Source organism: Chaetodon auriga, chromosome 4 (genome assembly GCF_051107435.1).
Source record: "Chaetodon auriga isolate fChaAug3 chromosome 4, fChaAug3.hap1, whole genome shotgun sequence".
Classification (NCBI taxonomy): Eukaryota; Metazoa; Chordata; class Actinopteri; order Chaetodontiformes; family Chaetodontidae; genus Chaetodon; species Chaetodon auriga.
Window position 1 is genome coordinate 15,860,383 of NC_135077.1, and position 26,879 is coordinate 15,887,261.

The window sequence follows — 26,879 nt, forward strand, 5'->3', positions numbered from 1 at the left end:
CACACGACAGAAGAGACAGTTTATTTCGCTTGTTTGTGTTTATTGACATAGAGTCATTGTCATAGTCATCAACACTGGTGACGTTCTTGGAAAGTGTTGCAGTGGCCCTGATGTACATATCACATCTGTTGTCAAGGTATTAAATTTCAGTTTTCTAAAATGTAATGAAAAGTACATTTATACACTTTACATTTGTGTAAATATTTTTCATATATTGTGTGATATATTTCAGTTGAAACACAAGGCACTTGGACACCTTTGAAATACTGATTAGGATAAATCAATGTGCAAACAAGAATACACGATACATCAACACGTATACTGGCCACACGTGGCCATTGTCAAACATTCACCCTTCAAAAATATTCGAGAGACAGTTTCTTAAACCATCGTTTGGCTTCTTCTTGTGTACCTTTTTGTGTTTTATTGTTCATCTGAAGCAAATGTGTACGCGTTATCGCCTAATACACACTTTTGTCTGCCTTCCTACTTGAACGTTGTCCTCGTCAATCCAATGTCTCATCTACAAGGCAGGGCTGATCCCGTCTAGATCATTGTCTTGGAATGACAGATGGAGCAAGGAATTAACTGAAAGCAAGCAAGGTGAACCGCAAACAAGGGAGTTGACTTCAAACCTACATTCAGTTGCGTCAGCACAGTTTTCTTTCTTTCTTCTTGCGACTTGAAAAAAATCACATGGTCAAACGTGTAGCTCTGTGTGGATTACAATCTTTCATCACACATCGTAGTGTCGTTAATGTCCCGAGTCTCTTGGGTTGAACAGCAGAGCAGCTGACAGCCGCGCTGACATCAGACTAGAAAATCAGTGTCAGAAATGATGATGCACGGCATTCAGCCTCAGGGGGCTAAGTTTTCCTTGAGGGGCTAATTATTTTGTGTGTCGTGGGCTGCCCACAGCATACACAGCATACCCTTACTGTAAGGGGTCATACATGACAACTAATGTACCAGATTCAATCCACAGAAACCTTCTTTGAGTAAAACTGCAAGTCAGACATGGAAGGGTTTGAAATCGCCTTAAATCCACTTTGTGACCAGACGACAAAGTAAAATCAGTTTCAAAAACACAATTTTATCCAACATATAAATATTTTGTAAACAGTTGTACTAAAATTAACAAAACCAATTATTCAGAGCACCAGCTGTCATTGTATGGGAGTCAAATTTTTCAAATGACTGGTGTCACATTTTGAAATTTAACCCATTAATTGCACAAATTCTTCTGAGGGATAAAAATAAAGATGGATGTTAGAAAGGTAGATCTTAGTCTAGTCAAGTCTGCGATGCTTATTCTTTAATGATCCATTAAATTATTGTGTATGGACTGTATTTTTAATTGCTCCCCGTAATGATGCTTTCCCCATATTTAGTTATAAGTAAAAATGGGTCAGTGGGGATTGTCAAACATAAAAACTACAAAGTGGTTAGTGTACCTGCTGTTTTCATGACCTGGTTTAGTAAATCTAATACAGGTGATTGTCCACTGTTAAATGTGGAAATTGATGAATCAAGAAAAATGAAAGGGTCACTTCACCCAAATTACACATCAAGCCATGCAGAAATCCACCTCCACCACCATATATGGAATTTGATTTGCAAGGCTCATAACAGGGAAACAGGACTATGAGCTTACAGTCACGTTAGCAGCTCTGACTGTACGCACAGTGCTTTGAACAAAAAGCTAATGTTAGCATGCTAACATGATGTTAAGCAGATATGATGTTCACCTTGATAACAGTCTTAATTTAGCATGTTAGCATGCTAACACTTTATTATTATTATAATATCTTTTTTTTCCTGCAGGTACCGTACTTGCTCATAAATGATTAGTCCAAGTTTTGGACAAACTCAATTGTTGACCTGATAATGGTGCTAGAGGAAAATCAGGGAATCACTAAAGTCAGCAGCATTCATCCTCTGGAGACCATGAATGACTGACAAAAATTTAATAGCAATCCAACCAACCAACCGACTGGCATTGCTATGCCTCGTGTGGCTCATTGCAAAGTAGTTCAAACAAAGAAACCATACACAGTGATGAGTGTGGTTGAATTTCAGTGTTGAATCAAATGTCCAAATGTCCTTTTTTAGTGCTGTTTACAGCAGAAATCTTAAAAGGATATCTCAAAATGTCAGCAGATAAAAATGGATCCACATGACCAGATAGCACTAAGGGTTTTTTCTTGGTAATTTGGGTGATTTGACTCTTTAATGTTCATGATAGCTGAAATATGCACGGTGCTAAAACATTTTGCAACCCCACACCTAAAGGTTGTCAAGGTTTTGTACATCAACACAAAAACTGTTGTTGTTTCTGGGCTGGAATGACTGAAGTGCTTGAAATGGCTCTATTGATCCCTAACATGCACACACACAATCATCATAATCATGCATGTATGTCTGCGAGCACGCACACACACACATACATACATGCAAACACTGACACAGAAAAACACACTCCCTGGTTCTATGCATTGCTGAGTGCACATCCTAGCTGACAACAGCTGGCTTAAGGAGGAGTGCCCTCGGGGGAACAACCACCCAGGACAGAGGGTCGCTTCGTCTGGGCCCCATTCCTGCAGAGAGGTTCAGCACTTCCCCTTCCTCGCCTTCCTCCTCTTCCTCTTCGCCTTCAGTCTCCTTCCCTGCCATCTGTCCGAGACCTCTCAGCGCTCCCAGGCCTAACATCGATGCAGCTGAAAGTCCGAAGTGTAACAGAGGAGAGTCCGAGAGGCCGAGTGGCCCCATACCGCTGCCTCCTCTTCCGCCCACGGAGAAGAGTGGTGCCCCGTGGTGGCCCAGGGCTCTGGCATGGCAGAAAGCCGAGAGAGGCAAAGAGGTCCCCAGGCCTCCAAGAAGAGCTGCAGCAGCCCCAGGTATGATGATATGGGCCCCGCCTATCAATGGCGGTTCAGCTGTGCTCTGGTGCCCAGGGAGGCCCAGACCCGTCCCCACCCTGCTTGGAGCGCCTTGCTCTTGGGCAACAAAATGCCCGTGCGCCTTGATGTGCTTACGCAGCGAGCTGGGATCTGTGTAACGCTTCAGGCAGCCTGCCATCTTGCAGTAGTAAGGCTTGTCAACGTAGTGGGTGCGGGTGTGTTTGAAGCGGTCGCTAGAGTTGGAGTAACGCTTGCTGCAGCCTTCATAAGGGCAGATGTAGGGTTTTTCTCCTTGAGGAGGAAAAAGAAACAATGACAAATCAAACGTCAGTCAGGATTTGTTAACTTGGACTTGTTAATTTAGTAATCGGTCCTGCCTGCTCCTGCAGTTTTTGCCTCCCTGGTTGGTTTGTTTGGATTGTCCTTCCTGCCTAAATGTCCTGCATTTGGGTCTTTTTTGAAATGCCAAATGCAACATTGAGTGAGGTATGATACACAACCTAGGCTGACATCAAACTCTGGATGTTGTGGTTATATGGTATGTGTAATACTCACCAACAAGAATGTATAATGAATGTAAAAAGCTGATAAGCAGGAGGGAAGAGAGGAAACCATGAACTGACCCTGGCAGCAACAGAGGGAATTAAACACAACACACATTTCCCACACAGGCTGCAGAAGAGTCAGATGTTTCCACTTCTGGGTTTATGCCACGGTCACATTAGGTGACTACAAAAATAAAAAACTCTTTCTCAGCAACAGAAGGCGAAGCAAGTCTATGATGCAATTGAATGCGCTTTACTAAGATCAGACAAGAAAAGATAGGAATAAAAAAACAGTGAGGAGAGATGAATTTGAGTCATTGTTAAGGTCCATTTAACGGGCAGTCCACCGACTTGACAGATTAATGTCAGTTTACTAGTCATGACAAGTATGACTAAAACATTTACATCACATCTCCTGCAACTATATGATGTTTTGATGCTTTTGATGCTTTGGAAGATTAACAAAACACAAATGCACTTCTAGTTATTCTGACTGATGCTGGAATGACAATGGAGAGCGCGATGAAACTCAGTCAGAAAGTTTAAGTGGGTAAGATAGAGACGGCTTGATTTTTTTACTTTACTTACAGGATAAATGGATGAAACATTCAGGCTTTATGCTTTGTGGCAAACAGAGCTCTGGAAAAAGGCTACTGTGGACGCCACTTTGGCTTTTAGATTTTCAGATGCTCACCATTTCTTCTTTTGCAGCTTTGCGACCGAAAACAGAACACATCTGCCATCGTGTTGAAACAATGAAACTTAGCTTAGCTTAGCTTAGCACCCCTCACCCAACCCCATACATTGATGGGACTGGTTCCTCAGGTATGTGATACAAAACGCTGCATGTTTGTGAGACTGTCACTGCAGTTCCAAGTTGGTGTTGACTGCTTATTTTGCTCTTGTAGAACATAAAAACTACCATATGGACATGTTAACAAGGTTAAAAACTTGATTTTATGGAGGCTTTTATTGATTTTGAACAACACTGGAGGTCTATGGCAGAGAGGAATCAGTTATGTCACACTTTTAACACGCAGTCGTGGGTCTTTTCATGGGACTTGTTGGCAGTAAGAAAAGTATAAAATAGCCCAACATTTATCCTTTAAAGCTGTCTGGCTGCGTTTCCCATTGTGAACTCACCTGTGTGTGAGCGGGTGTGTATCTTCAGGTTCTCCAGACGTGAGAAGCTCTTGTTACAGGTGGGACAATGGTGTGGTTTCTCGTTGGTGTGTGTGCGGATATGAATCAGCATTTTATACCTATAAAACATGAAACATGAAAAAAATTGGGCTTGTGGGACACACACACACACACACACACACACACACACACACACATACGAAACATTGCCTTTAAAATGTTCAGTATCTTTTCTGAGCATGTGGCTGCTGTTACCTGAATTACCTCACACTGGTTGTAGAGGTGTGGTTTCAGCTGGTTCTGGTTCATATAATTAGTGTTAAACTTTTTTTTTTTTTTACCTCTTCACTGAAAGACAAATGTCCTTATGATTTGGATTTTAATCCTCGACCATCATGCATCTCTTTCATGGTTTATGTTGCCTTGAAAGCTCTCTTAAAAAAACCAGTGACTGTTGGACCCGAGTATGAACTCATGCTGTGCAGCCAAATGTTGCTCAAACCCAATGACCTTTATTTTAAATGTTAGTGAAGATCCCAAAGAAGCCAGTAATTTCAGGCTACATTTGGGAAGAAAATGATGCGCAAGACATTTACAGTTTTTCCATTTGATGGAATGAAGCAGCCATCTTGGGTTTGAATATTCCACTCAGTGTAAACATCTAGAAAAATCAGATATAGAACATACTGTATATGATATTGTCGGCAGTGACTGAACCTTAAAGCTTCTTAAGGGGAAATACAAGGTGAAAAGAACATGGTAGGACTTAATAAGACACATGTATGGTTAACTAACAAAACATTAGGTTTAGGATTCAGTATAGGTTTAATTCTAGATCAAGGAACAAAGACATCTGGTTGCCGCTTCTCAAATATTGGGATGTGTTGTTCATTTTATATCAGTGCAAATGAAACGCCTTTGTTTGTCAAACAACAGCACTTCATGGCCTGACCCTGACGACATCTCTCAATTAGTTCATCCTGATCAACCTGCACACATTTTTCTCACATTGTGTGCATGTATGATTTTATATTATTATTAATATTGTTGTTGTTGTTGTTGTTGTTGTTGTTGTTACATGAGTAATTTCCAAATCTGCAGACATCATTTAGGGTATTGACAGTGGACATTTCAATTTGTTTATGTTTATGATTATGATTTTAGAAACTGAAGTATAAAGCAGTTACTCATAAATCAACTCAACAATAATTTATCAACGATAATCACTGGCTGCTTTGTTGTTGTGATTTATAATAGTTTTGCTGGGCAAGTTTTTTTTTTCTTTTCAACAATACTCCAAACTACAGCTTAAAAAAACATAATATTAAACAAATAAGACTTGTTCGGTGTGTTTTGTTCAAAGGTAACACAAGGCCGTTGTTAGAGAATTATTCACACCAGTCCAAGCAGGATGTTTAGAATGGGATGATGATGATGATCATTACAAGGATTAGAATAGATTTGTTGGTAATAGTGTAAATTTACCTGGCATTGAAGCCTCTCCCGTTCCGAGCACAGCCCTCCCACTGGCAGCAGTAACCAGAATCCTTCTCAGGCTTGACATGGAAGTCGTTGATGTGATCCACCAAGTCCTGCAGCGAGTCGAACAGCAGGTGGCACTGCAAGATCAAGGAGAGTGAGTTAATACATGACATAACTGCTGGGTTTGGATTTTGATTTTCCTTTAAACATTTCTACTTTTATTTTTATTTTTTAATTAAAAAAAAATAGGCCATACTGTCATACTGTCACTTTCCATGAAGACCTTGGTCAATGCCACAGCAGGTTTCTTTGTATGTTTCAGATGTGAAACTTACTGCAGCTTTCCTTATGTACAGTACATCTTATTGTTTAGTCTTTAAACTGTCAGAGTATACTATAAAATCACAACTTTCCAGAGGCCAAGGTGACATTTTTTAGATTTTTTTATCCAACCAATGGAACCCAAACCCCAAAACTCTGAAGTGTTCCATTTGAAATGATAATACAACAGAGAAAAGCAGCGAATCCTCACACTTTACATTCAAGTTTTACACTTTACATTCACTGTTTGATGAATGACGACAAAGATGACCTGAGTGTGAAACTGTTTTTGAATGATGATTTCAGCACTCCTGTTTTAGTACTGTGAATTTAAGTCATCTTCATCCTCTTGCTCCTCTTTTTCTGAGGAACAGTGATAATTATATGTAGTTCTCAGCACCACCTAGTGGTCACAGTAGTAGTTGCACTTTTCATCCTGCCCCTCACTGTGCATTGATGTACTATTGTTTTCGTGTCATCATTTTATTTACCTTCATCCAACGGCAGGCCAGCTGACCGTCCAATGAGGGCTCCGGTGAAACTTGCTTCTCTCTGTTCTGACTAACGAACACGGACGAGGGAAAGCTGTACGCCCTTGGTGGACTTCCAATCGGCAAATAAAATGGATATCCCTGCGGTGACGCTGCGCCTTCCACACCTCGATGACGAGCTGGTTCCTGAAAGAGAGGAAGAGAGAGAGAAAGGTCACATCAGCCGAGCACACCCATCTCACGTCATATCATTCAGATTATAATTCCAAGACAGGTGATTCCAAAACAGAGGATATTTAGCATAGGATATTTATCTGGTGTGACTACAGGGCTAGCAGCTGGATTGACATCAGAATAATGCATGAACACTGGTTAAAATAACACCAAGTTTCCCATCTTCCCACTCTGCTGGCAGTGAATGAATGCAGCATAAACACTGACACGTGGAAGATATATCTGTATTAAGATGAACAAAAACATGTTAAATTTTGTTTGCGGTGTGTACATGTCCAGGACCATGAAGCATATGTAGTTGCATTTCCATGCTTCACCGGTGGAGACCGAAATGAAATGGATCTCTTGTCTGGAGGAAATGGCCACAGTTTGTAAACAGAATGACACACAGTCACATTGTGTCCTGGGTTATACCTTTTAAGCAATGTCTTTGACTGCTTTCTGTGTCTGGCAGTCTATTGGCTATGACCTACGATCAACCTTTAAACTGGTATTAACCTTTTGTTAAAGATTTTAGTTTCAGTAAATACTCGACTTTTGTCTGTGGGCAATTTGCAGTAAAGACAGTCCTAATGAAACAATGTGACTGATTTTCTTCAAACTGGATGAGAGGAACCAAAACTGAATTCTGATTTATGCTGTATCATGAACAGAGACACACACCATCTTATTTTGTTTATCAGAAGTCAGACAGCGTTGATAAATCACTTCCATGACACTGGCTACTTCGTCAATACTGGACGAGAGAAAAACAAGTTTAGTTCAGTGTGATTTTGTTTTGATTTGATGTCACTATTTTATAAAACTCTGTAGCATATCCAGCACTGGCAGACAATGCTGTTTATTTCAGTAACATTCTGACAGCAGTAAAAACATCAGTTTATACGTTTGTCTGAGGCTCCAACCTGAACAGTGAGAAAATGACTGGGCCTTGTATTGAACCCTGTGGTACCCCTGTGGTTTGCTACTAATATTACTAGTTTTTCTTGTTTTCTTTGAGGACTATCACTGTTGCTAGAGCTTTATGATCTCTTTAATACTGTCAAAATTGTTGTTTAAGTGCTATGCTGCTGCTGTTTTTGGTAAAAAAAAACAAACAAACAAACAAACAAACAAAACACTGGATGCTGAAATCAGTGTGTCTTTAATGATATTTTGAAGTTTTTGCATGTTTAGAATTGGAAGGGAAATTCACACTGGTCAGCTAAATGAATCCTTAGTGGAAAAAAAAGCTGCTGTCGGCAGTTTCAAAGACAGCTTTGAAGCATGTCTGGGGGATATTATGAATGCTTCTCAAAGTCCACTTTTAATGCGTTAGACAATTTAAAACCGGTACTTTCTGAGCTAAAAAACGAATCTGGGCCAAGAGGGGAGATTTTATAACTTAACAAAGAAGCTGTGTGTTTCATGTTTTACCACTCAAGCATGGCTCGAATTTGATTTAGACAGAGTCACTGGACGGCTGTGTGCCAACAAATTAAATTCACTTCCAGGATCTCAATTCAATTCAGTCCTGTTGAAGAAGAGTGGAACACTTTCAGCCGGAATCAGTGGCTGGCTGTATTATTTTGAGAAGTCTGGTTATGGATAAGATTAACTGCTGAACAGACCAGTCTTCCCTCATGTGTATCTTTATGAAACAGAAGAACTTGAATTTAAAGCGTCTGTAATCTTACTTTTAATTACAGTTCATCACATGACAATGTGAAAACAGTGTGACACTGTGAAGCTGCAGCTCCTCCCATCATCATAGTGAGTTTTCAGCTCATTGTTTGGCTGCCTGTCCCACTTGGCATTGGTAGGATTTTGTTGCTTTTGGACAGGCTAGCTGTTTTCCCCTGTTTCCAGTCTTCATGCTAAGCTAGACTAAGCTAACTGGCTACTAGCTGTAGCATCATGTTCACAGTACAAACATGACAATGGTATCAATGCTGTAACTCTCTGCAAGAAAGCAAATAAGCACATTTCCCCAAATGTCAAGCTATTCCTTTAATCTGCAGTGACAACTTGTCATATGCCACCAACGTGTGTTACCCTGTAGTGTGTGATTCATGTGAATTTTGTGAGAATTACCTTCTCTCTTTGTCTTTGTCCATCTCTGCACAGTGTTTTAATGTTTGCACCTGTCAGCCCGACAACATCCATTTCTGATATGAAGTCGCTGGCTGAAGTTTTAGTGATTATTTTGGTTCAGATTTATTATCTGATCATTCAAGAAATGTGAACTGGCTGAACTCAAATTCAGTTCAGGGGTGTATTCCACCAAATTTGTAACATACATGCTGTGATTTTCAGTTTCACTATTAGAAACAAATGGTCCTTTCAGGGGCGATGCCAGAGCCCCGGAGGATTCTTTATTTACAAAGTGAAACTTGGCACTGCCAATATTTGCTATCAGTGTCTAACAGTGCCTCCTGAAACACATCTCTTTCCTATCAGATCTTCAAACCAGGTATGGAGATTATAAGGCTCTATGAGTGCTCAGTATGAGGCCAGTGGTAGGAATTCAATCTTTGAAATCACATCCAAAAATCCACTTAATGCATCTGCAGTTGTCACTGTCAGATTTGATGGTTTGTGACTGGAAAGCATCAGTGTCGTCTCTCTGTGCGAACGCCTGCACTCACCCGTGAGAAGAGATGTGGCTGAGGGCTGCTGCTGCTGTGGGGGGACTCCAGGGGAGAGGAAGGGGAGAGGGAGGAGGGGGAGGAAGGAGATGGGGAGAGGGAGGAGGCATGGCGGGAGGAGGGTGACAGGCTGAGGTCCATGGGTGGAGGACTGAAGCAGGACCCGGGTCGTTCTTGAGAGGGAGAATGGGAATCTGGATTGGAGATAAGAAATTAAAATGGGATGATGTTACATTTGTCTCACTAGAGTAAAACTTGATGGATCATAAGCAAGTGCAAACCCACTATGTTGTCACTCATTGGCTTGTGTACTATTTTTTTGGAGACTCGAGTTTGGCATTATGGCTATCGCGATCTTGTTTTTTTTTTTGGTGCCAGGAGTGGATTCACGTTGCTTTACCTCCATCCTGATTGGATGTGACTGAGAACCCAATGACACGCCATGGTAGAGTCTTGTCAGTCACAAGGTAGCTATGCCCTAAAGCATACCCTGCCTTATCATCTATTTTACCCTAAATGGGACCAGAATTTACAAAATCAACATCCTGCAGTCAAACCTCTGACAGGGTCTGAAATTTACGGTCAGATTCTCACAATGTGATGCTGCCATGACCCACAAACGAACCAACCAAAAAAACCACCAAAACAATGGAGGTGAAATAGAGGAAAGATTTGCTGACTCATGGTGTCTTTGTGCCTCCATTTGGGAATATTAGCACAATTAGCTACACTGAACCGAAGAGGATCACAGGAGGTGCACAAATGAGAGGGCATAGCCATCAAGTCACACAGTCCATTCAGACCATCACAGAGGCCATGGTGTGGTTATCTTTTGGGTCTTCATGTCAGTGTCACGCTCTTCTTGTTATGAGCCGCACCAACAAATCTGATGACAATGTGCGTCTATTGGAGGATGGAAGAGAGCTACCATTCATTGGATTTACAGAATTAAGTTACTGGGAAAGTGAGAACATAGAATCCACTTACTGTGCTATTGCATTATCACAGTGATAGTCTTAATCACTGCAAAATGGCAACAGCTGAGGCATGATGTGTATATTAGAGACGGAGGAGAAGTGATGGAGAAGAAGAATTCTGTATGTTGTGCTTCAGTTTTCCGGGGTGTCTCTTACCTGGGGAGGAGGGTGGGGAAGGAAAGGTTGTGCATAGCAGGCGTGGTCGTGTGGTGCTCAGAGGGGCGCAGATAGAGGAGGGACAAGCCCTCTTTCCCGATGTCATTGGACCATCTGTCCGCCCTGAAGGAAGCTTCAAGTCCAGCGGCTCGTCCAACGACAGCATGGCTGCTGGTTACTCCTGCACACCTAAGGAAACAGAACCATTATTTAGTATCCATTTCCATGCTTCAAGTAGCTTTAAGTGTGTTTTTGATAGTATCAGTGATTTTCATTCTTAATTTCACGCAGTTCTGGAACCAAAATGCTTCAAGCAGCATTCATTCATTTTTTTGTTCACCTGGCAGCAGTGCAACAAGCTGTAAACACAAAAAATTCATGATCGCCTCATAAAGTTGATATGGTGAGTTTGTTAGAAAACCACTGCCTGCATTGCTCTGTGCCTCCGTTAACCTTCACATGCTCCCTCTTTCTCTCTGACAGGTATCCTCAGGTCTCTCTTGTGGGTGTTAACCGCTACAGGAGGTCCCTTCCCGCCCTCTCAGTGGAGTTAGATAAGTCTGATCCATCAGTCAAAACACATGGGCTGCCTTGTAATCAAAACAACCTCATGACCTCTCACAACGGGATACTGATGAATCAGGTGAGTACAGTTACTTTGCACTGATGTGCCTTCAGTGCAAAGCAGAGTTAGATCTGAAGTGTGAGTTTCTGAAGGGAACACAGCCAACTGCATTTATATCATCTCTGTATAAACGTCTGCTTCGCTTTCACAGACAGAAATAACTCATAAATAACTTAAGTCACAGCTACAGTCGGATCCTGTGAGATCAGATCGAACGATTATTCAAACACTGCGGCCTCCAAACAAAATGATCCACATGACACAAGCATATGGAGGCGGCGGTAATACTGGTATGAATAACTTTTAAATGTTTAACATCAGATTCCCTTGAACCGGGCAGTTTACATATGCACAGCTCTCCATATTGTGCCAACAAACAGGTTTCAATTCATGCAAATTTGACTTTTAGATTTCTTGACAGGGGAGCATTCTCCAGTCGCTCATAACACCTTTTACTGTTACACACAACCATCCTCAGTAAAATAAGGCACAAAGGAACTAAAATTACAAGGCAAGGAGGATGACCTTCACTGTTACACATTAACAATGATATAGAAAGCGCTTTCATATTACTCGGTTCTTTATGTTAACATTTGCTAATATTAATGACATTTGTGCAAGCGCAAGTAAAATTACATTTTTTACTATGTTATATACTTTCTACTGTGCCATAGTACAAACCCACTGTATTTTATATAGATAGATAGATAGATAGATAGATAGATAGATAGATAGATAGATAGATAGATATAGTTGATTTATTTTGTATCCTTTTTTATTGTCTATTTGCCATTTTCAACGTCTCCTTTTTAATCTTGCTGTCTGTAACAACTAAATTTCCCTGGCCTGGGATCAATAAAGTTTTATCTTATCTTAAAATGATAATGAAATTTCTGAGTAATAATACGAAAACTTCACTCTAAAACTGTCCCAAATAATACAGTGAAATTTTTCCCAGCTGGAGCAAATTTTTCAAAGTCAAAAAGACCCATGTAAAAAAGGCCTATAGTGACATATGTAATAATAGGGGAGAGGAGAGTGCACATCTTACATTGAGAAGTCTTTAAAGTATTTAATTTGAAAAGAAGTTAAGCTTCAAACCAGTTCCCAGCACACAGAGTTCTTTCTCAGCTGAACATAATTGAAATTATAGGCCTGTTTTCCCTCTGACATCAGGAAATATAATGAGCTAGATTCAGCTGGTGTCCTGTCCTGCAGTCCATTTATTCTAAAACCAGGCAGTCAATTCGAGAATGGTAGCAGGGTCATATCTTGTGCTGTGAATTTAAGTTGCTGCTCTGTTCCTGAGGGAAAAAGCTCTGAGAAGCATTATGATGCGGGTTTGTTACTGCGATCTCTACATTTCTGTGGTCGGCCTTCACTGATGGGCTTAACGAGATTTTGCTGTAGTTTTCCACCCGTAGTGGTATGATACTCTGGGTGAAGCATGAGACAAAAAGCTACGCTGGTCCGTGACTCAACTCATAAGTTCTTGTTAGACCGAATGACTCAAGACCCAGACATCTGCTTCAAAGGAAAAAAAAAATCTCGCAGGAGGAAACCGATGGGGGAAAAATCTGCAGTGAAGTGGACCAAACCTGCAAACAAATGCTTGACAGCCGCTCTGAACAATGACAGAACACGCACTCTGTTTTTCAGTAACACTCTGCTTCTCACTCGCACTGCTACACACCATTCACACCAGAGAGCTGCCTGGCTCATCCTCAGTCATCTGTTTCCGTCAAGAGCTCGGCTCGGTTTTCCATCACTCACCACCTTCTTGTCAATCTGGTTTCTTGAAATATACACTGCAAAATCTGCCAATAGTAGAGACTAGAGGCTGGACCGACTGCATGGCTGATATTATCATTTACACATAGCACCGATACACATGACTGTACTGGCGGGTTTTGTTGCGTGATGCTCTAGCAGGGCTTTGCTATTGAGGTCTGAGAGGTTGGGGATGGGGAGGCCGATCATTTTGGATGCATTGCGTATGAGTTTGTTCCAATTGGAGGCAGTTAACATGGTGTAGAAACAGGCAGGACAGTGGAGGAAAATGGTTGAATTAAACTTTTGTAGAGCAGCAGCAGAAAGTGCTTTGAGTTAACAGATGGCAGAGAGTCTTTGCTGGCAGCGTTTGTGGATGTCAGCTGTGTGTTGTTCAAAGCTCAGCTGAGTGAGTCTGAGATATTTGAGGGACAAATGATAAACTGCATGTTTGAAGTCGTTTATAAAGTTACAGGTTTTCCTGCAGACATGCTGCAAGAGCAATGTCTCTTTTCAGGAATCATTACCCAGTTACTCAAGATAATCTGCAGATTTTGTTTTGGGCAGTGTCATGTGGGAACTATTTTCTTTCTACCAAACTACACCCACCAACTTTTTCACAGCTACAAATACTCCCCTTACTCTTGCTAGCTTGTGGAGATTAGTTTAGAGCTAACCGGTGCTAGCTAGCTCACCTGAGGAGCCATGAATTTTTACATCCCATGCTGTCACGAGCACAAGGCTCCTGTCCACGAGTTGATGGAATGCCGGTGTTCGGTTCAGTTTGAGGCCTGTGGAGATCCGTGCCATGCACCACTGCCATAAACTGGCCAGTTGCCACTTAACTTTCCAATAAATCTGTCTTTGAGTCCAGCCAGAGCCGATTCTAAGAGCCAGAGTGGTCAGGTGAGCACAAGTCAAGCAGTTCTCTGATGACATGTAGAATCAAAGTTCATCACAATTTTAATCAAACAGCAGAAATTAGCATAAATCAGTGTTAAAGACTGCACGTTTTAAATGTTTATGTGATATGTGATATGAACAGACTATTCATATGCAGTTATCCTACATAGAAACCTTGCTTTTGTTTGTGAGACATCAAATTCCCTGTGAGATTTATTTAGAGTCTGCAGGTCAAAAACAATGACCAATCAATCAGCCAATCGCCCATTTATTATTTTTCATTCATCAGAAGGAGTGTCTGTATGTGTGAGAAAGTATTCGAAGTTAAATGAATATCAGTGAATTTGTGTGTGTGATATATGTCTGTTAGATCCTAAGCTTCAGAGTTGTTGTATATACATGTAGGTGTATTTTCAATCTCTGGACAGAGCCAAGCTAGCTGTTTCCCTCTGTTTCCAGTCTTTATGCTAAGCTAAGCTAATCGCCTCCTGGCTCTAGCTTCACACTTCACATTCGAACTCTCACCAATGGAAAAAAATGGCATTTCCCAAAATGCCAAACTGTTCCTTTAAAATAAGTTTGGAACTTTACACCCAGAGCCCAAAAAAAAGTTTTCAGATCTGTTTTTCTAGCCAGTTGTTACATATTTAACCAGCATTTTTCCTCCACTGGAACTCCTAAATGGCGCCAGACATGGGTTGCAAGTAGATTTCTGACACAACTGCAAAACCTCTATTGGGTGTCTCACTATATGGCTCTTTAATGATATAGCTGGCAGTGAGAGCATTCTTAATTTACTTTCATTGGCAGGATTTCCAAACACAGTCTGGGATTCAAACTGGCAACTCTCCAGCTACATGTACACCTCTTTAACTTCTAAACTTGCTGTCACCACACATTCTTCCTCAATCACCGACAGGATCCCCCGACATAATATGAGGCAGAGGCTAAACCACAATGAAGTCAGTGTTTAGGTCGTTCTGCTGGCCTGCCAGCTACCTCACCACACTGGTTTCACATTCCACAGCAACCTCGCTGACTTCTCTCACACACACACGCTGTTATTTGGAGGTATTGTGACGGCACGCACATACAGCACCATATGTATCCAAGCACGCATGCAGCCTGAAGTCACACCAGAAGGCATGCGCAAAACTCACAACCACACGTGAGCTCCCCTCCAAGCCTCCAGCAGCTCCTCCCCTTCTTTTCCCTCAATGACCTGCGTTTGGGCAGCATGCCCGGACCCTCTTATGGATCCCCTACCGCCTAGCAAAACACATACTTTGACTGTTCACACACTTGCACACAAGCATATGCACTTGTGCACACATGCACGCAGTCATATATAGTGTATATTCTAAAAGAGTAGCCCTTACACGCACACACATTTGTCTTTCTGTACTTATGCAAACCCTTGCTGACATAATGCATTCCCTCGCCCCTAACCCTAACCCTGACTGTCATAACCCTTACCCTGAAACTAATTCTAAACCTCAAAACCAAGTCTTAACCTTCAAACTGTCCTCTGAAGTAGTGAGGATCAGCCACAATGTCCCCACAATGCAAAACGTCCTCACTGTGACTGCGTACGCATGCATACACACCCGTACATACAAATAAACATCAGTTCATACTTAAACAAACAACATAAGCACAGACTTAACATTTTGCACGCAGTTGTATGTAAAAGATTCTCAAACACAGAACGTCGCTGACGTCTTCAGGAAAGCAGCGCTGCACATGCTAGCGTGTATATGCACTCAGTATTCATTAGTAACATGCACATACACGCAACATCTCACGCTTCTCACAGAGAAACACACTAGAAGCAAACCTTTTTTTTCACACAATTATATATAAAACTACACAGACACACGTATAGAGTGCATGCCCCCCTTGGGTGTAACGTACACTGACGCACACACAGTCTTTCCCCCTCTCACAGGAAACCTTTGCTTCCACGGCGCCCTGATCTGGCCTCTCCCTCCCCATTTTTTTTACTCCTCTCTCTCTACTTCCCTCCCTCTCACTCCTTCCTGTGGTTTTCCTCTCCCAGTCCTCCAGCAGAGCATACCTCTCCCGTTCTCCTCCCCTCTCCTCTGCCCCCTGCACCTCCCACTCCTTTTTCTTCTCTCCCATTTTTTACTCTCCAGAGTGTTTTTGAACTCCCTTTTCCATTCTTCTTCAGTTTCTTGCCTTTCTGTTTGAGCAGAAAAACACATCATATCACTCTTCACAAGTCACTTTTGACTTCATGTATATGTTATATGACTTTTTTTAAAAAATAATTCTCTCCTTTATCACTCTCTTTTAAACAGAGAGCCAATCTTGAGGTAAAATTGAGAAGATAGAACCTCAAGTTTCCCAAATCTTGAGCATGATTGCAGTTTCTATTTTCTGGGTTTTTGAAGAAGAGGAATGGATTTCAGTGGGGGGGGAGTGACGGTGTATCACGATGGATCGATGTCAGCCCTTGTTTTTAAGGGTTTACAGTACATCCTTTGATCTTTCCATCCGACGTCCTTATAAGGTATTATGCAATGCCCCTGCAACAGCGAGGATGACAGGAGGCTTTGTTTTCATGACTTGGAGGCACACAGAGACAGGAGGACTCTAAAGGCTGAGGTGTATTCATGGGAAAAGGCTGGAATTGGCTGAAACTGAACACCTGTTTGAACAGCAAATAGCAGGGAACATCTGAACGGACAAAACAAAAAGACAGACAGGTTTGTGTGGAGGAGAAAAGGGAATTCTAAGGATAGAGAGGGTGGAGAAGCATGTCGCAAACAGCAGGGGGTTCGTCTTAGCGCACAGATTGTGGTGAGATGGAGGCAACAAGCAAAACATACTGTAGTCCTTGGAGGCAAGAGTTTGTTTTTGTAAAGGAGGAAGACAAACAAGAGTTCTTCTTATTGACATCCAAGTATTTCTCAAATTTCACAATGTGTTTTTGACTGTTTTCAAGAGCCCAAGTCTACACGGATCATCCAAAACAGTAATGACCGTATCACATCTCAAACACAAGTCACAAAAACAAAACCGCCGCCACTGCAGTTAGGTGGTTTCAGCCGCCACGGCAGCGCAAGGAAATTTACTGTCAGTGTTCGCAGCTTGTGAATGTGTTGAACCACTGTTTTATATTATGTCAGCTCTGATTCACACCATGCTCACCGTGCCAGCGTTCAGGAGAGTGAATTTCACTCCGGACGAGAAAAACGGCAACATACAGGGAGACAGCGAGTGAGCAGGCGGTGAAAACGACAAATAGAAAAACTGAGAGAGAGGAAAGGAGGGAGGGGAAGACAGAAACTGTGGGAGTCAGACGTGGGCTCCCACCCTTTTCTTCCCCTCACACTTTTCCCATTATTTGCCTCAGTTTTACCCTCCCTCTCCCTCTCTCTCTCTCTCTCTCCTGTGTCTCAGCAGCGCTAAGTGATGCAACTCTGCAGAGCAAGTCTGCAATAGCCACCAGTCGAGCCTGCAGTGTCTCTCGCACTGACACTGGCGTCTTTACCATTTAGGAGGGGAGTGGTGGCGGCTGTCAGGGGAGGAGTAGTGGGGGAGTAATCTCTCAAGACAGGGATTATGGAGTTCTTCGCCGAAAAAAAAAAGCTCTTTCCAGACGTTCTGTATGTCTCTAAACTTATTTTGAGTTACTTTAAGATTTCTGAAATGTTTTGGGGGCAGATTGATTTGATTAGTCTAGAATAAAAACACAACTCGCCGCTCTTTACTTGCATGGGTTTCATCAAAACTGCAGAGCCTTGTTTGCAGCAGCCACTTTACGAGTGAATATGCTCCGAGAAGACTTGTACTTATACCACAGTAGGCGGCGGGGTCTCAACTTTTACAAATGATAAATTATTGACAATAAAGTGGCAAGAAGTCAACTTTGTTGTCTTAGTCACGTGACACTATTTAAAATGTCTTTGAGTGGTGGTCCTCTAGTGCAGCAAGCAGGCGACAAACAAATACTTTAAATTATATATAGCAGAGCTTGACATCAGTCGAGGTCTCATCTCAGTAAAATGGAAAAAACATTAATTTCTGATCCGTCTTGCACTTATGGATCCATTTTTTATTTGGCGGTGAGTTACTTATTCATTGTGTCTTGGATGACACAGTTTAAAACATGTAAACACAGAAACGATGGCTTTGTTGTCACTTATTCTGGATCTTTTATTTTTGTAATGGCAGCAGCTGTGCAATGCAGCTGTCACACGTTACATTAACTGTAAAAACTAGACTGGTGGACAGAGTGAAACGAGTTCAGTCACAGTCTCTGGGACATCAAACCATATCCTGGAAAAATGGAGAAAGCAAAAGTAAAGTACATAAAGCTGGTTGGCAGAAATTGGGACATTTTCATTGCAAAATTACTCCTGTAATTAACCGAGTACATGGAGAAAAAGACGTCGGATGCAAACAGGTAGGTTGCTACCTGTTGCTAGAGAGTTAATTCTTAGACAAACAGGAGACAGAAGACAAATATTTTGAGGCAGATGGGAAGGAGATCAGTTGGGGTCGATGGAGTGATGCAGCAGGGCTGTAATAAAGGATAAACCCACCTCATCCCACTTTATCCTCCAGTAGCTCAAAGATGAACTTAACCATGTATAGTCATGACATACACACTTCAAGCTGATACCATTTTGGAGAAAGTGTGTGTGAATCATCAGTGTGTAACTCCAGCTGAAGTGGCAGCTGCTTCCTTCCTGGAGGTCTCAAACTGCGCATATTTACAGAAGCGCTCTACTCAAATCATTAATATTGACGTATTTCAAAGCTGCACTGATCAATATTTTAACATGAAAAATGGATCGAATTACTGCATGTGATGGAAAAGGAGTCTCTCGTAGTGACAAACCCACATTATGACCTAAGTCTGTTCTTCCCCTTTAGTATCTTTCAGCTCATTGTTTTGATTTTACTTCACTGCTTTGGTTCCCTGCTCTTGTAGTGTTGTTTCCAGCCACACTGAGCTGCTGTTTTCAGGCAGAGGGCTTTGACAAACCCACTGTGAGCAACCCGTCCAGCACCTAACAGCAGGCAGACAAAGTTAGTGACCCCCTGCTGAACATAGCGGAGCAATTAACTTTTAAAGAGACAGATATTTCCTCAGGAGTTGGAGAGCAAAATAATATGGCAGTTAAGCTTCAGTTCAACACCTGGTTAGGTCTGTCATCAGTCACATGGTAACATCAAGTCATGCAATTTAATATATTGTGTTTTGATTTACAACTGGTGATAAGATCTTTAGTTGAGGTGCTCAAGGACACTCAAGGACATCACAATCCATATCCATATCCAAATCCATAAATCCACACAGCTCTGAAAGTACATTAGTTGTTCAATGTATTTTCATTTCATAGCATCACAGTCGACCCCAAACACCTTTTTTCCATCCGTCATCATTAAACATTAACTGTGATTATACCAACATGAGATACTGCTTATAAAAAAAAGACTAAAATGTAGCTTAAAAAATCTAAACTTTGCTTGATTTCACTGACAGAAAGAGGAGACAGAATATCATTTTTTCCCAGTGCAGCGGCTCTGCTTCCTGTGCTGCCTGCAGCATATCAGGACTATGACTAGCTGTTTTATGACCACATTGCTTTTTAACGAAAACGGCCCCAAATATCACTTCTTTGTTGTCACTCATAAGGTCACATCGAACACTTTCTGCAAAGCTGCATTGTTAAACATTCCACCTGTGTTTTTCATCACATAATGATGAGATAAAATCTTCTGAGAAAGAAGTTTCAAATGATCCGATGACTAAAAGAGACTAAAACAGATGCGGTTTTCTCTGACTAAGGATGAAGTTGACTAAATATGCCAAAAACTAAAAAGCTTAATCACGGCAATTACACCACATGGGGGTGACACCTGTTTTTATTCCTGCCCTTGTTTTTCTTCTTGTACCTTGAATCCTTTTTTAAAGTAGTTTAACCATATCCAGTTTTTGTTTGAGCCTCTGAATTAAGCCTTTCTTTTTACTGCTTTTTTCCTTCCATAGTAATATTTCTTCTTGGCTTCCTCGTTTATTTCTCACTGTATCCCTTCTCCTCACTCATAACCCCCGCCCATAATCCCTTGCACCACCACCGCTACCACCATCCAACCGTTTGGCAGCGGGACAAGGTCAACACAGAAACCTCTCCACTTCTCCTCTCTGCTTTCCCTCCCTGTAATTCTTTGCATCAGTGGAGCAACAGATCCCTCCTCCTCCCTGATCCTCCCGTCCACCGCCGCCCTCAGAGGAGCGAGGGAGAGAGAAAGACTAAAGATGGAGAACAGGGTGAAGAACAAGGTCCCGGGATGTTGAAAAGGCACGAGTGCAGGTATTCAGGGTTGTGTTGAAAAGACAAGGAGGATGAAAGGGGGAAGGTATAGGAGGAAATGAAAGACAGAGAAAGGGAGGAGGGAGTCGGTGGAGACAGGGAAAAAGACTGAGGGAGAAAAGTGTTTTTAACCTTTGTTGTCAGGCGAGACAGAAGAGGCCAAGAGCTGTCTGCGTCCCAGAAATCAATCTCATTTTCCTTCTCTCTCTGTCTGTTCTGCCTTTCTTTCTTTTTTCTCTCTCCATCCTTCTTTCATTCCCTCAACTCTGTCATCCAGACCTAAAACACACAAACACATGCGCCTCACATTCCTACGTGCAGAGCAGATTCACCCAATTTGTTTCCACTGCGTGCGTGTGTGTGTGTGTGTGTGTGTGTGTGTGTGTGTGTGTGTGTGTGTGTGTGTGCCAAGCCAGTAAATAATAACCAATCCCAGCTGTACTGCAGGCCGTTCCTCTCGTTCTCGGTTGGGAAACAAAGACGGAGCAAAAGGAAAAAGGCACCATCAAATAAGAGAGTAATGAGCTGGAAAAAAGTCAGCAGAGACTTAAGCAGGAAGAGTTAATAATGCTTTAATGCTAACAGACATTATGAGTCCAGCAGAACTGGTAGTCAGTGCTCTCCACGCACAGAAGCTACATGCCATTTGAATAAAATCCAATTTGTACACATGTCAGTGGGGAGGTTCAGAGGCAAAACCACCTTAATGCTTTTCCATCCTGCCAGCAGACTGTTTATGGGGGAAAAGCTGCCACACAGGTAAGAAAACTCCTCAGTTTCCTTCAGAGTTCCTCCAAACAATCACTTGTTCACTTGGCTTCCTGACACTGGACAAAATAACCTGATTTCATCCTGATTCTCTGGATTTGTGTAAAGTGCATGAATCTAATTGGGGCTAAATCTAAACAAAACAGAGTCGTGTTTTTCCACCTTGAGGGAGAGGAAGGAGCTGAGGAAAACGAGAGATTAGGAGACAACTGGAGAGGTCACGAAAAGTAAACAATCGACTGTGGAAGTTTAACGTTGACTTGATTTCATACATTATTCCTTATGTTGACATGCAGGTATTTCATAATAACTTGCTTGCACACTTGAACTATACGGCCATTTTTCTGGTACGGACGGGCTGTAAATCTATGCCAAGTTTTTGTGTAGAGTTCAACTTGAGTAAACTTAGACACACACATTGCAAATTGTGTAATAAAACGAAATGTGTTAACTTGATAGCAGCAAAGTTAGCTAACTGGCTAACTGGTAGATTCATATTGTGACTAGCATGTTCCCTGGTTACCTCTGCAGCCACAGGAGCTCACTAACTAGCACCTCACAGTTTGGGTTAAATGCTAACAAGCAGTGCCAGTGCAGAAAGTAGTTGGTAATGTCCTTTATGTGGGAGGAAAGTATAGGTATGGATGTTCGGGATGGGCGAGCGGATGGGCGAGTAACATGTTTGACTTTTGTGCAGGAGAGAGGGGTTCACGTATCATTACAGACTTTCAATTAGCATTTGTCGTTTTAATAACCAAATCCGCAGTTTGTTGAGTGGGGCTGCTTTCTAACCATAACCACTCTGTATTCTCCATAATAATGATCTTTGCAGAACCATGCTGATCTTGTAGCAGGATCTGGATCTGGGACATTTTGATGTGTATTTTCACCATATTCTGATTTATTTAACAGATTAGATGATTAACTGATTATAATCATCAGATTACAAACAAGTCAAGGTAAGAGCTTGCGGAGGCAGAAGCCAAAGCAAAGGGTCAACATCATCAGAGGAAAAGAAAAGAGAAGAGAGTGATGAAATAAGGAGTAAGCTAACAGTGCATCCATTGTAGTCCACTTCTTTGAGCCAACGGGACGCAGAAGAAGTCCATTTCTGACTCTACGCCCATCTGCCCTGGCACTTGATCCCTCCTCACGATCATAACTCCCTCCTTTGCCAAGACATCTTTTTTTCTTTATCCATTTTTTCCTCTCCTTCTTCACTCCTCCTCTCTTTGTCAGGCCTTTTTTTTTGGGGGGGGGGCAGGATTTCGTTTGCCTCCTTCCTCAAATACAGACCAAAAAGAAAGAAAGCGAGAGGCGGCGGAGAATAAGAAGGGGGAGAGAGGGAGCAGGGGAGTGATGGAGGGGGGTGTCGGGGTGGGGTTTGCGGAATTTGGTCTATGTTTGGTTTGGAAGTAAAGGCCCCGGCGCTGGGCTCTCAGGAGGATAATGGAAAAGAGAGGGAGAAGAAAGGGAGGTTTATGGATGTGTGTGTACCCTCACAGGTGGTCGGCACACACTGATGGGGGGGTCTTTTGTGAGTCAAAATGTGTGTGTGTGTGTGTGTGTTTACTGAACTGTGTTACGTGGGCTCAAAGCATGTGTGTGCGTTCATTCCTCTGTTTATTTGCAGATGTTGGCACGGATGCTCATAAGCTTTTAGCATGTAAGAATCAGAGAAGGAAGACAGAGAGAGAGAGAGAGAGAGAGAGGAGGTGAATAAGACATTCCTCAGATGGAGGAGGGGGAGGAGGGGGGAGATGCAGGGAGCCAGTGGTTAGTTAGCGGTTAGAAACTAAGAGGAGAAAAATGAACGTCTGGTCCAGGGCTGGGCCCAAAAACGATACCACAACCAGCCAGCGAGCCAAGCGAGAGGAGAGAATAAAGTCAGAAAGAGTAAAAGAGGAGAAGCGCCTCCTCCTCCACCTCTCGCCGTCCTCCCTTATGAGGCCTGCTGACTCCTGCCTCTGCCGCAGGGGAGAAAAGTGCTTTTATAGCTGATCTGAACCTGCTGAACCCATCATGTGCAAACAGCAGGCAAAAGGAGAGGGCCGAGGCCAGCAGCCACACGGGGGGCTTCGGTGGGGGGTCTCAGGCTGGGGAGCACAGGAGGTGCGAGGAGGAGGAGGAAGGGGAGAGTCATCGCAGGTCCTCCTCTGCTCCCTATGAAACTACGCACCATTTTACCAGTATGGGTTGGGGTCTTTCTTTCTTTCCTTCTTTCACTTTTCTTTACTCCCTCCACCTTCTTTCTCCCCTCCCTCCCTCCCTCCCTCCCTCCCTCCTCCACGTTCCTTCTTTGGCTCCCTCACTTTGTTTCTTTCTCCTTTCTTTTTCCTTCCTTCTCTTTCTTCTTGCTGTCATTGTTTGTTCCTGTCACTTCTTTCTCTCTTTCCTTCTGTCATTCCTTCTCTATGACATTTTTTCTTCACTTACTCACTTCCTTTCCTTTTTTGTTCATCACGTCTTTCAGATCTTACTCAATGCTTCCTTCAGTCGGTATTTTTTTTACCATTCTTTGCTTCCTTCATTCCTTTTTCTTCCTTCACTTTTATTTCCTTTCTGCCGTTCTTTGCTTCCTTTCTTTCTATGCCCTCTTCCCTTTGCTTCCTTCACCTTTTTCTTTTTTCATTTCATTTTTCTTTCCTTCTTCCATTTTTTCCCTCACTTTCCATCATCTGTCTTCTACTCCTTCTTGACTTTACGCCATCATTTTCTTCCACTGTTTGCTTCCTCGACTTTTTACTTTACTCCACTTTGTTGACTTCTTTTTTTCTGGATCGCTTTCTTCTTTCCTTCTTATGCCACCCTTTCCTTCCCTCAGTCACTCCTTCAGCTTCTTTGCTTTCTTCCATCTTTTTCATGAACTGGGGACACTGGGTTAAAATGTACCCAGTGTCAGGTCAATATGGCACTGACACAATGCTGCATTAACTTCACTCATTAAATTAAGTGTTTTGACCCCATGTTGGTGTTATTTTTACATTAGTGCTGGATTACTGGATCAAAACAACCCTTCTGCTGGGAGGTTTTCTACACACACTGGCACGGGGTGAAATTAACCCTGCATTAGGCCAGTGCTAAATGAATCCAACACTGGGTCAATTTCATTGCATTGTTAGCTATTTTCTGCCTTTCCGAGAGTTCACAGTAGGGAGGACAGAAGTCAAGGCCAGTCTTGGTGCGGGGACATTGCAGTTGGTTTGCACTTATTTCACTTCTTGATGTCTTTTCCTCGCTTTCTTCCTTCCCTAATTTTATTTTTGCTTGCATTTGCCTCCTCCTTTCATCACCCGTTTTTTTCTGTCCTCAACATCTTCCTTTCTTTTTTTTCATTCCTTTACTTTCTTCCTACCTTCACTTTCTTCTTGCTCTCTTTATTCCTTTTCCTTTGCTAGCTTCCTTCCTTCCTTCCTTCCTTCCTTTCTACATGCATCTATTTTAACACTCACGCACACACGCTCATATATGCCATATGTATGAGCAACACTCACACCCTGCAGCAGACAGTGTGGGTGGAAGTGGGCTGTAAGGCAGACGCACCCAACAACAACAGGAAAGGAGTTTGCTTGGCTGCGGGCCTTTTTTAAAATCCATCCATGAGCATTTGTCCAACCTTTAGAGAGCAGAATGATGCAACAAGCCTGCAACCTGCACACTGCTGCTGTCAGACAAAAACCTCACATCCTCAAAAACTTTTCACCCGGGCCACCATGATGCTTCTCAGAAAACTGAGGAAGGGGCTGAAGTGGAGCTGGCACAACTGAGGGTCACTCCCTAAACCTGCCCTACCTCTTGGGATCCTGTTCAGTTGGATGCATGAAAATCAGTGCAGCTGAAGTGTGGAAGGTTTTCTAACAGGGACGCAGACTCATCCTTTTGGGAAGATGAGGAGTAATGATCAGTGGTCACCAGTGGTGAAAGGTTTTACATTTACAAACTGGGTTTACTTTGCATTTACAGATAGACCAATTAATGGGTTAAGAGCCTTGTGGTGAGAAAGACTCACCTCATACACTGAAGTCCCACTTTGCGTCTCTGTAAGATCATGTATTAACTGATATACTGTCCTTTAAAGGCACAGACAGGCCCTGTTAGTCCTGGTTAAGTAGGAAAGCTTGTGGTTCGGGTTAATAACACTGCACACCCATCCGTACACCCTACCTCCTCCTTAAGACTTTTACAGGCATTAGAAAGGCATCAGTGTGCTTAAACCAAGTGCTTGTTGGATTGTTGTGTCCACACACCTTTCCAACATTACAAAAGAAAGGGGACTATAATACGACCATGTGTGTAGGTGAGAAAGTAGCCAAGATATTGACATCTGTCACATGACTTCCCGCTTTGGGACTGAACATATAGGTTGTTGTAAGTCATGTGAACAAATGAATAATGCTGTCATTTTCCTGCTGAGAACAGTTTGAATTTCATGTGCTCATAATCAACACGAAGGTGGCAAAGGCACAGTGATATCTTCAAATGTCAAAAAAAAAAAAAAAAAATGCAGTTTTCTATCATATAAGATGAAGAAAAGCTCAAATCTGGACATTTTGGAAGATTTTGTTTGAAATTACTTATATGATTGATCAGTTACCAAAATTATTATTGATCCATTTTCTTTGTATTGACAAATAAAGTTCTTTTAAGTTCATAAGAGGAATTACTGAGGGCCCAGGATAGACCCATGAGGAGCTCCACATCAGTGAGGAGGCGAATGTCACAACTCTCTCCACACACACACACACAAACACACAAACACACACACACACACACACACACACACACACATACACACACACACACACACACACACACACACACACACACACAAAATGAATACCATTTATCATAAAACAGCTGATCTCTATTTGGAAATTGTGTTGCGCCTCATATCTCCAAAGCTATTTATACTACATATATGATTTTCTGTAGAGATTTAAATTAATCACTATTAGTCATCATAGAAATCAGGAACATTTGGTCTGGTGATGTCATGCCAGATAGCACGACAACAAATTTATAACTGAGCAGCACAGACATCTCAAACCAGCAACAGAAGCATCCTGTTAGATTGATGTTAAAGAAGATGAGCCAACAGCTGGATTTCGTTGTGAGGATTTACCTCTGAACAGCCTGTAGACAGTCAAACAGCCTCCTCTGCTCCCTGTAGTCTGAAGATGCTTTTCGAGCCCCCAACACACACAAACCGAGGACGCAAATGACCAGAATCAAGCGAGTTTGTCCGTCGTTTCCTGCAACATCTTCAATGAAGTTATCAGCTGTCTCTGGCTGGAAATCGGTATTTTGAAAGCAAATCCTCCCACAGGGGATCGTTCAAGAGGATTAAAAAAAAAAAAAGCCTGTTGCGAGTGGTCAGTTTTCAGATATGCAGCCGAAAACCTCGTCCTGTCAATAGTTTTCTCTCGAAATCAGAGCGGCGTGAGCTGAAGAAATGACCGATGAGGGCGAAAAACTGAGTGTCATTCATAGGCGAGGACGCAGGCTGCGATGTGAATGTCAAATCCGCCGCAAAAAGGTGGAGAGGCTCTCCTGGAGGCGCATCGCCCAGTTGCGACGCTGGTCAACT

General features: G+C 42.3%; 1 protein-coding gene across 1 annotated transcript; it reads right to left on the reverse strand.

Moving 5' to 3' along the window:
• Window positions 1-31: 31 nt before the first annotated feature.
• LOC143319410 (zinc finger protein GLIS2-like) lies at window positions 32-26,879 on the reverse strand. Its single transcript, XM_076728378.1, has 7 exons — window positions 26,415-26,879; window positions 10,877-11,065; window positions 9,744-9,937; window positions 6,883-7,068; window positions 6,074-6,207; window positions 4,589-4,707; window positions 32-3,191 (listed from the first exon to the last, which is right to left on the reverse strand). Exons 2-7 carry the CDS (start codon window positions 11,040-11,042, stop codon window positions 2,512-2,514), a joined length of 1,479 nt encoding a protein of 492 aa, XP_076584493.1. The 5' UTR covers window positions 11,043-11,065; window positions 26,415-26,879; the 3' UTR covers window positions 32-2,511.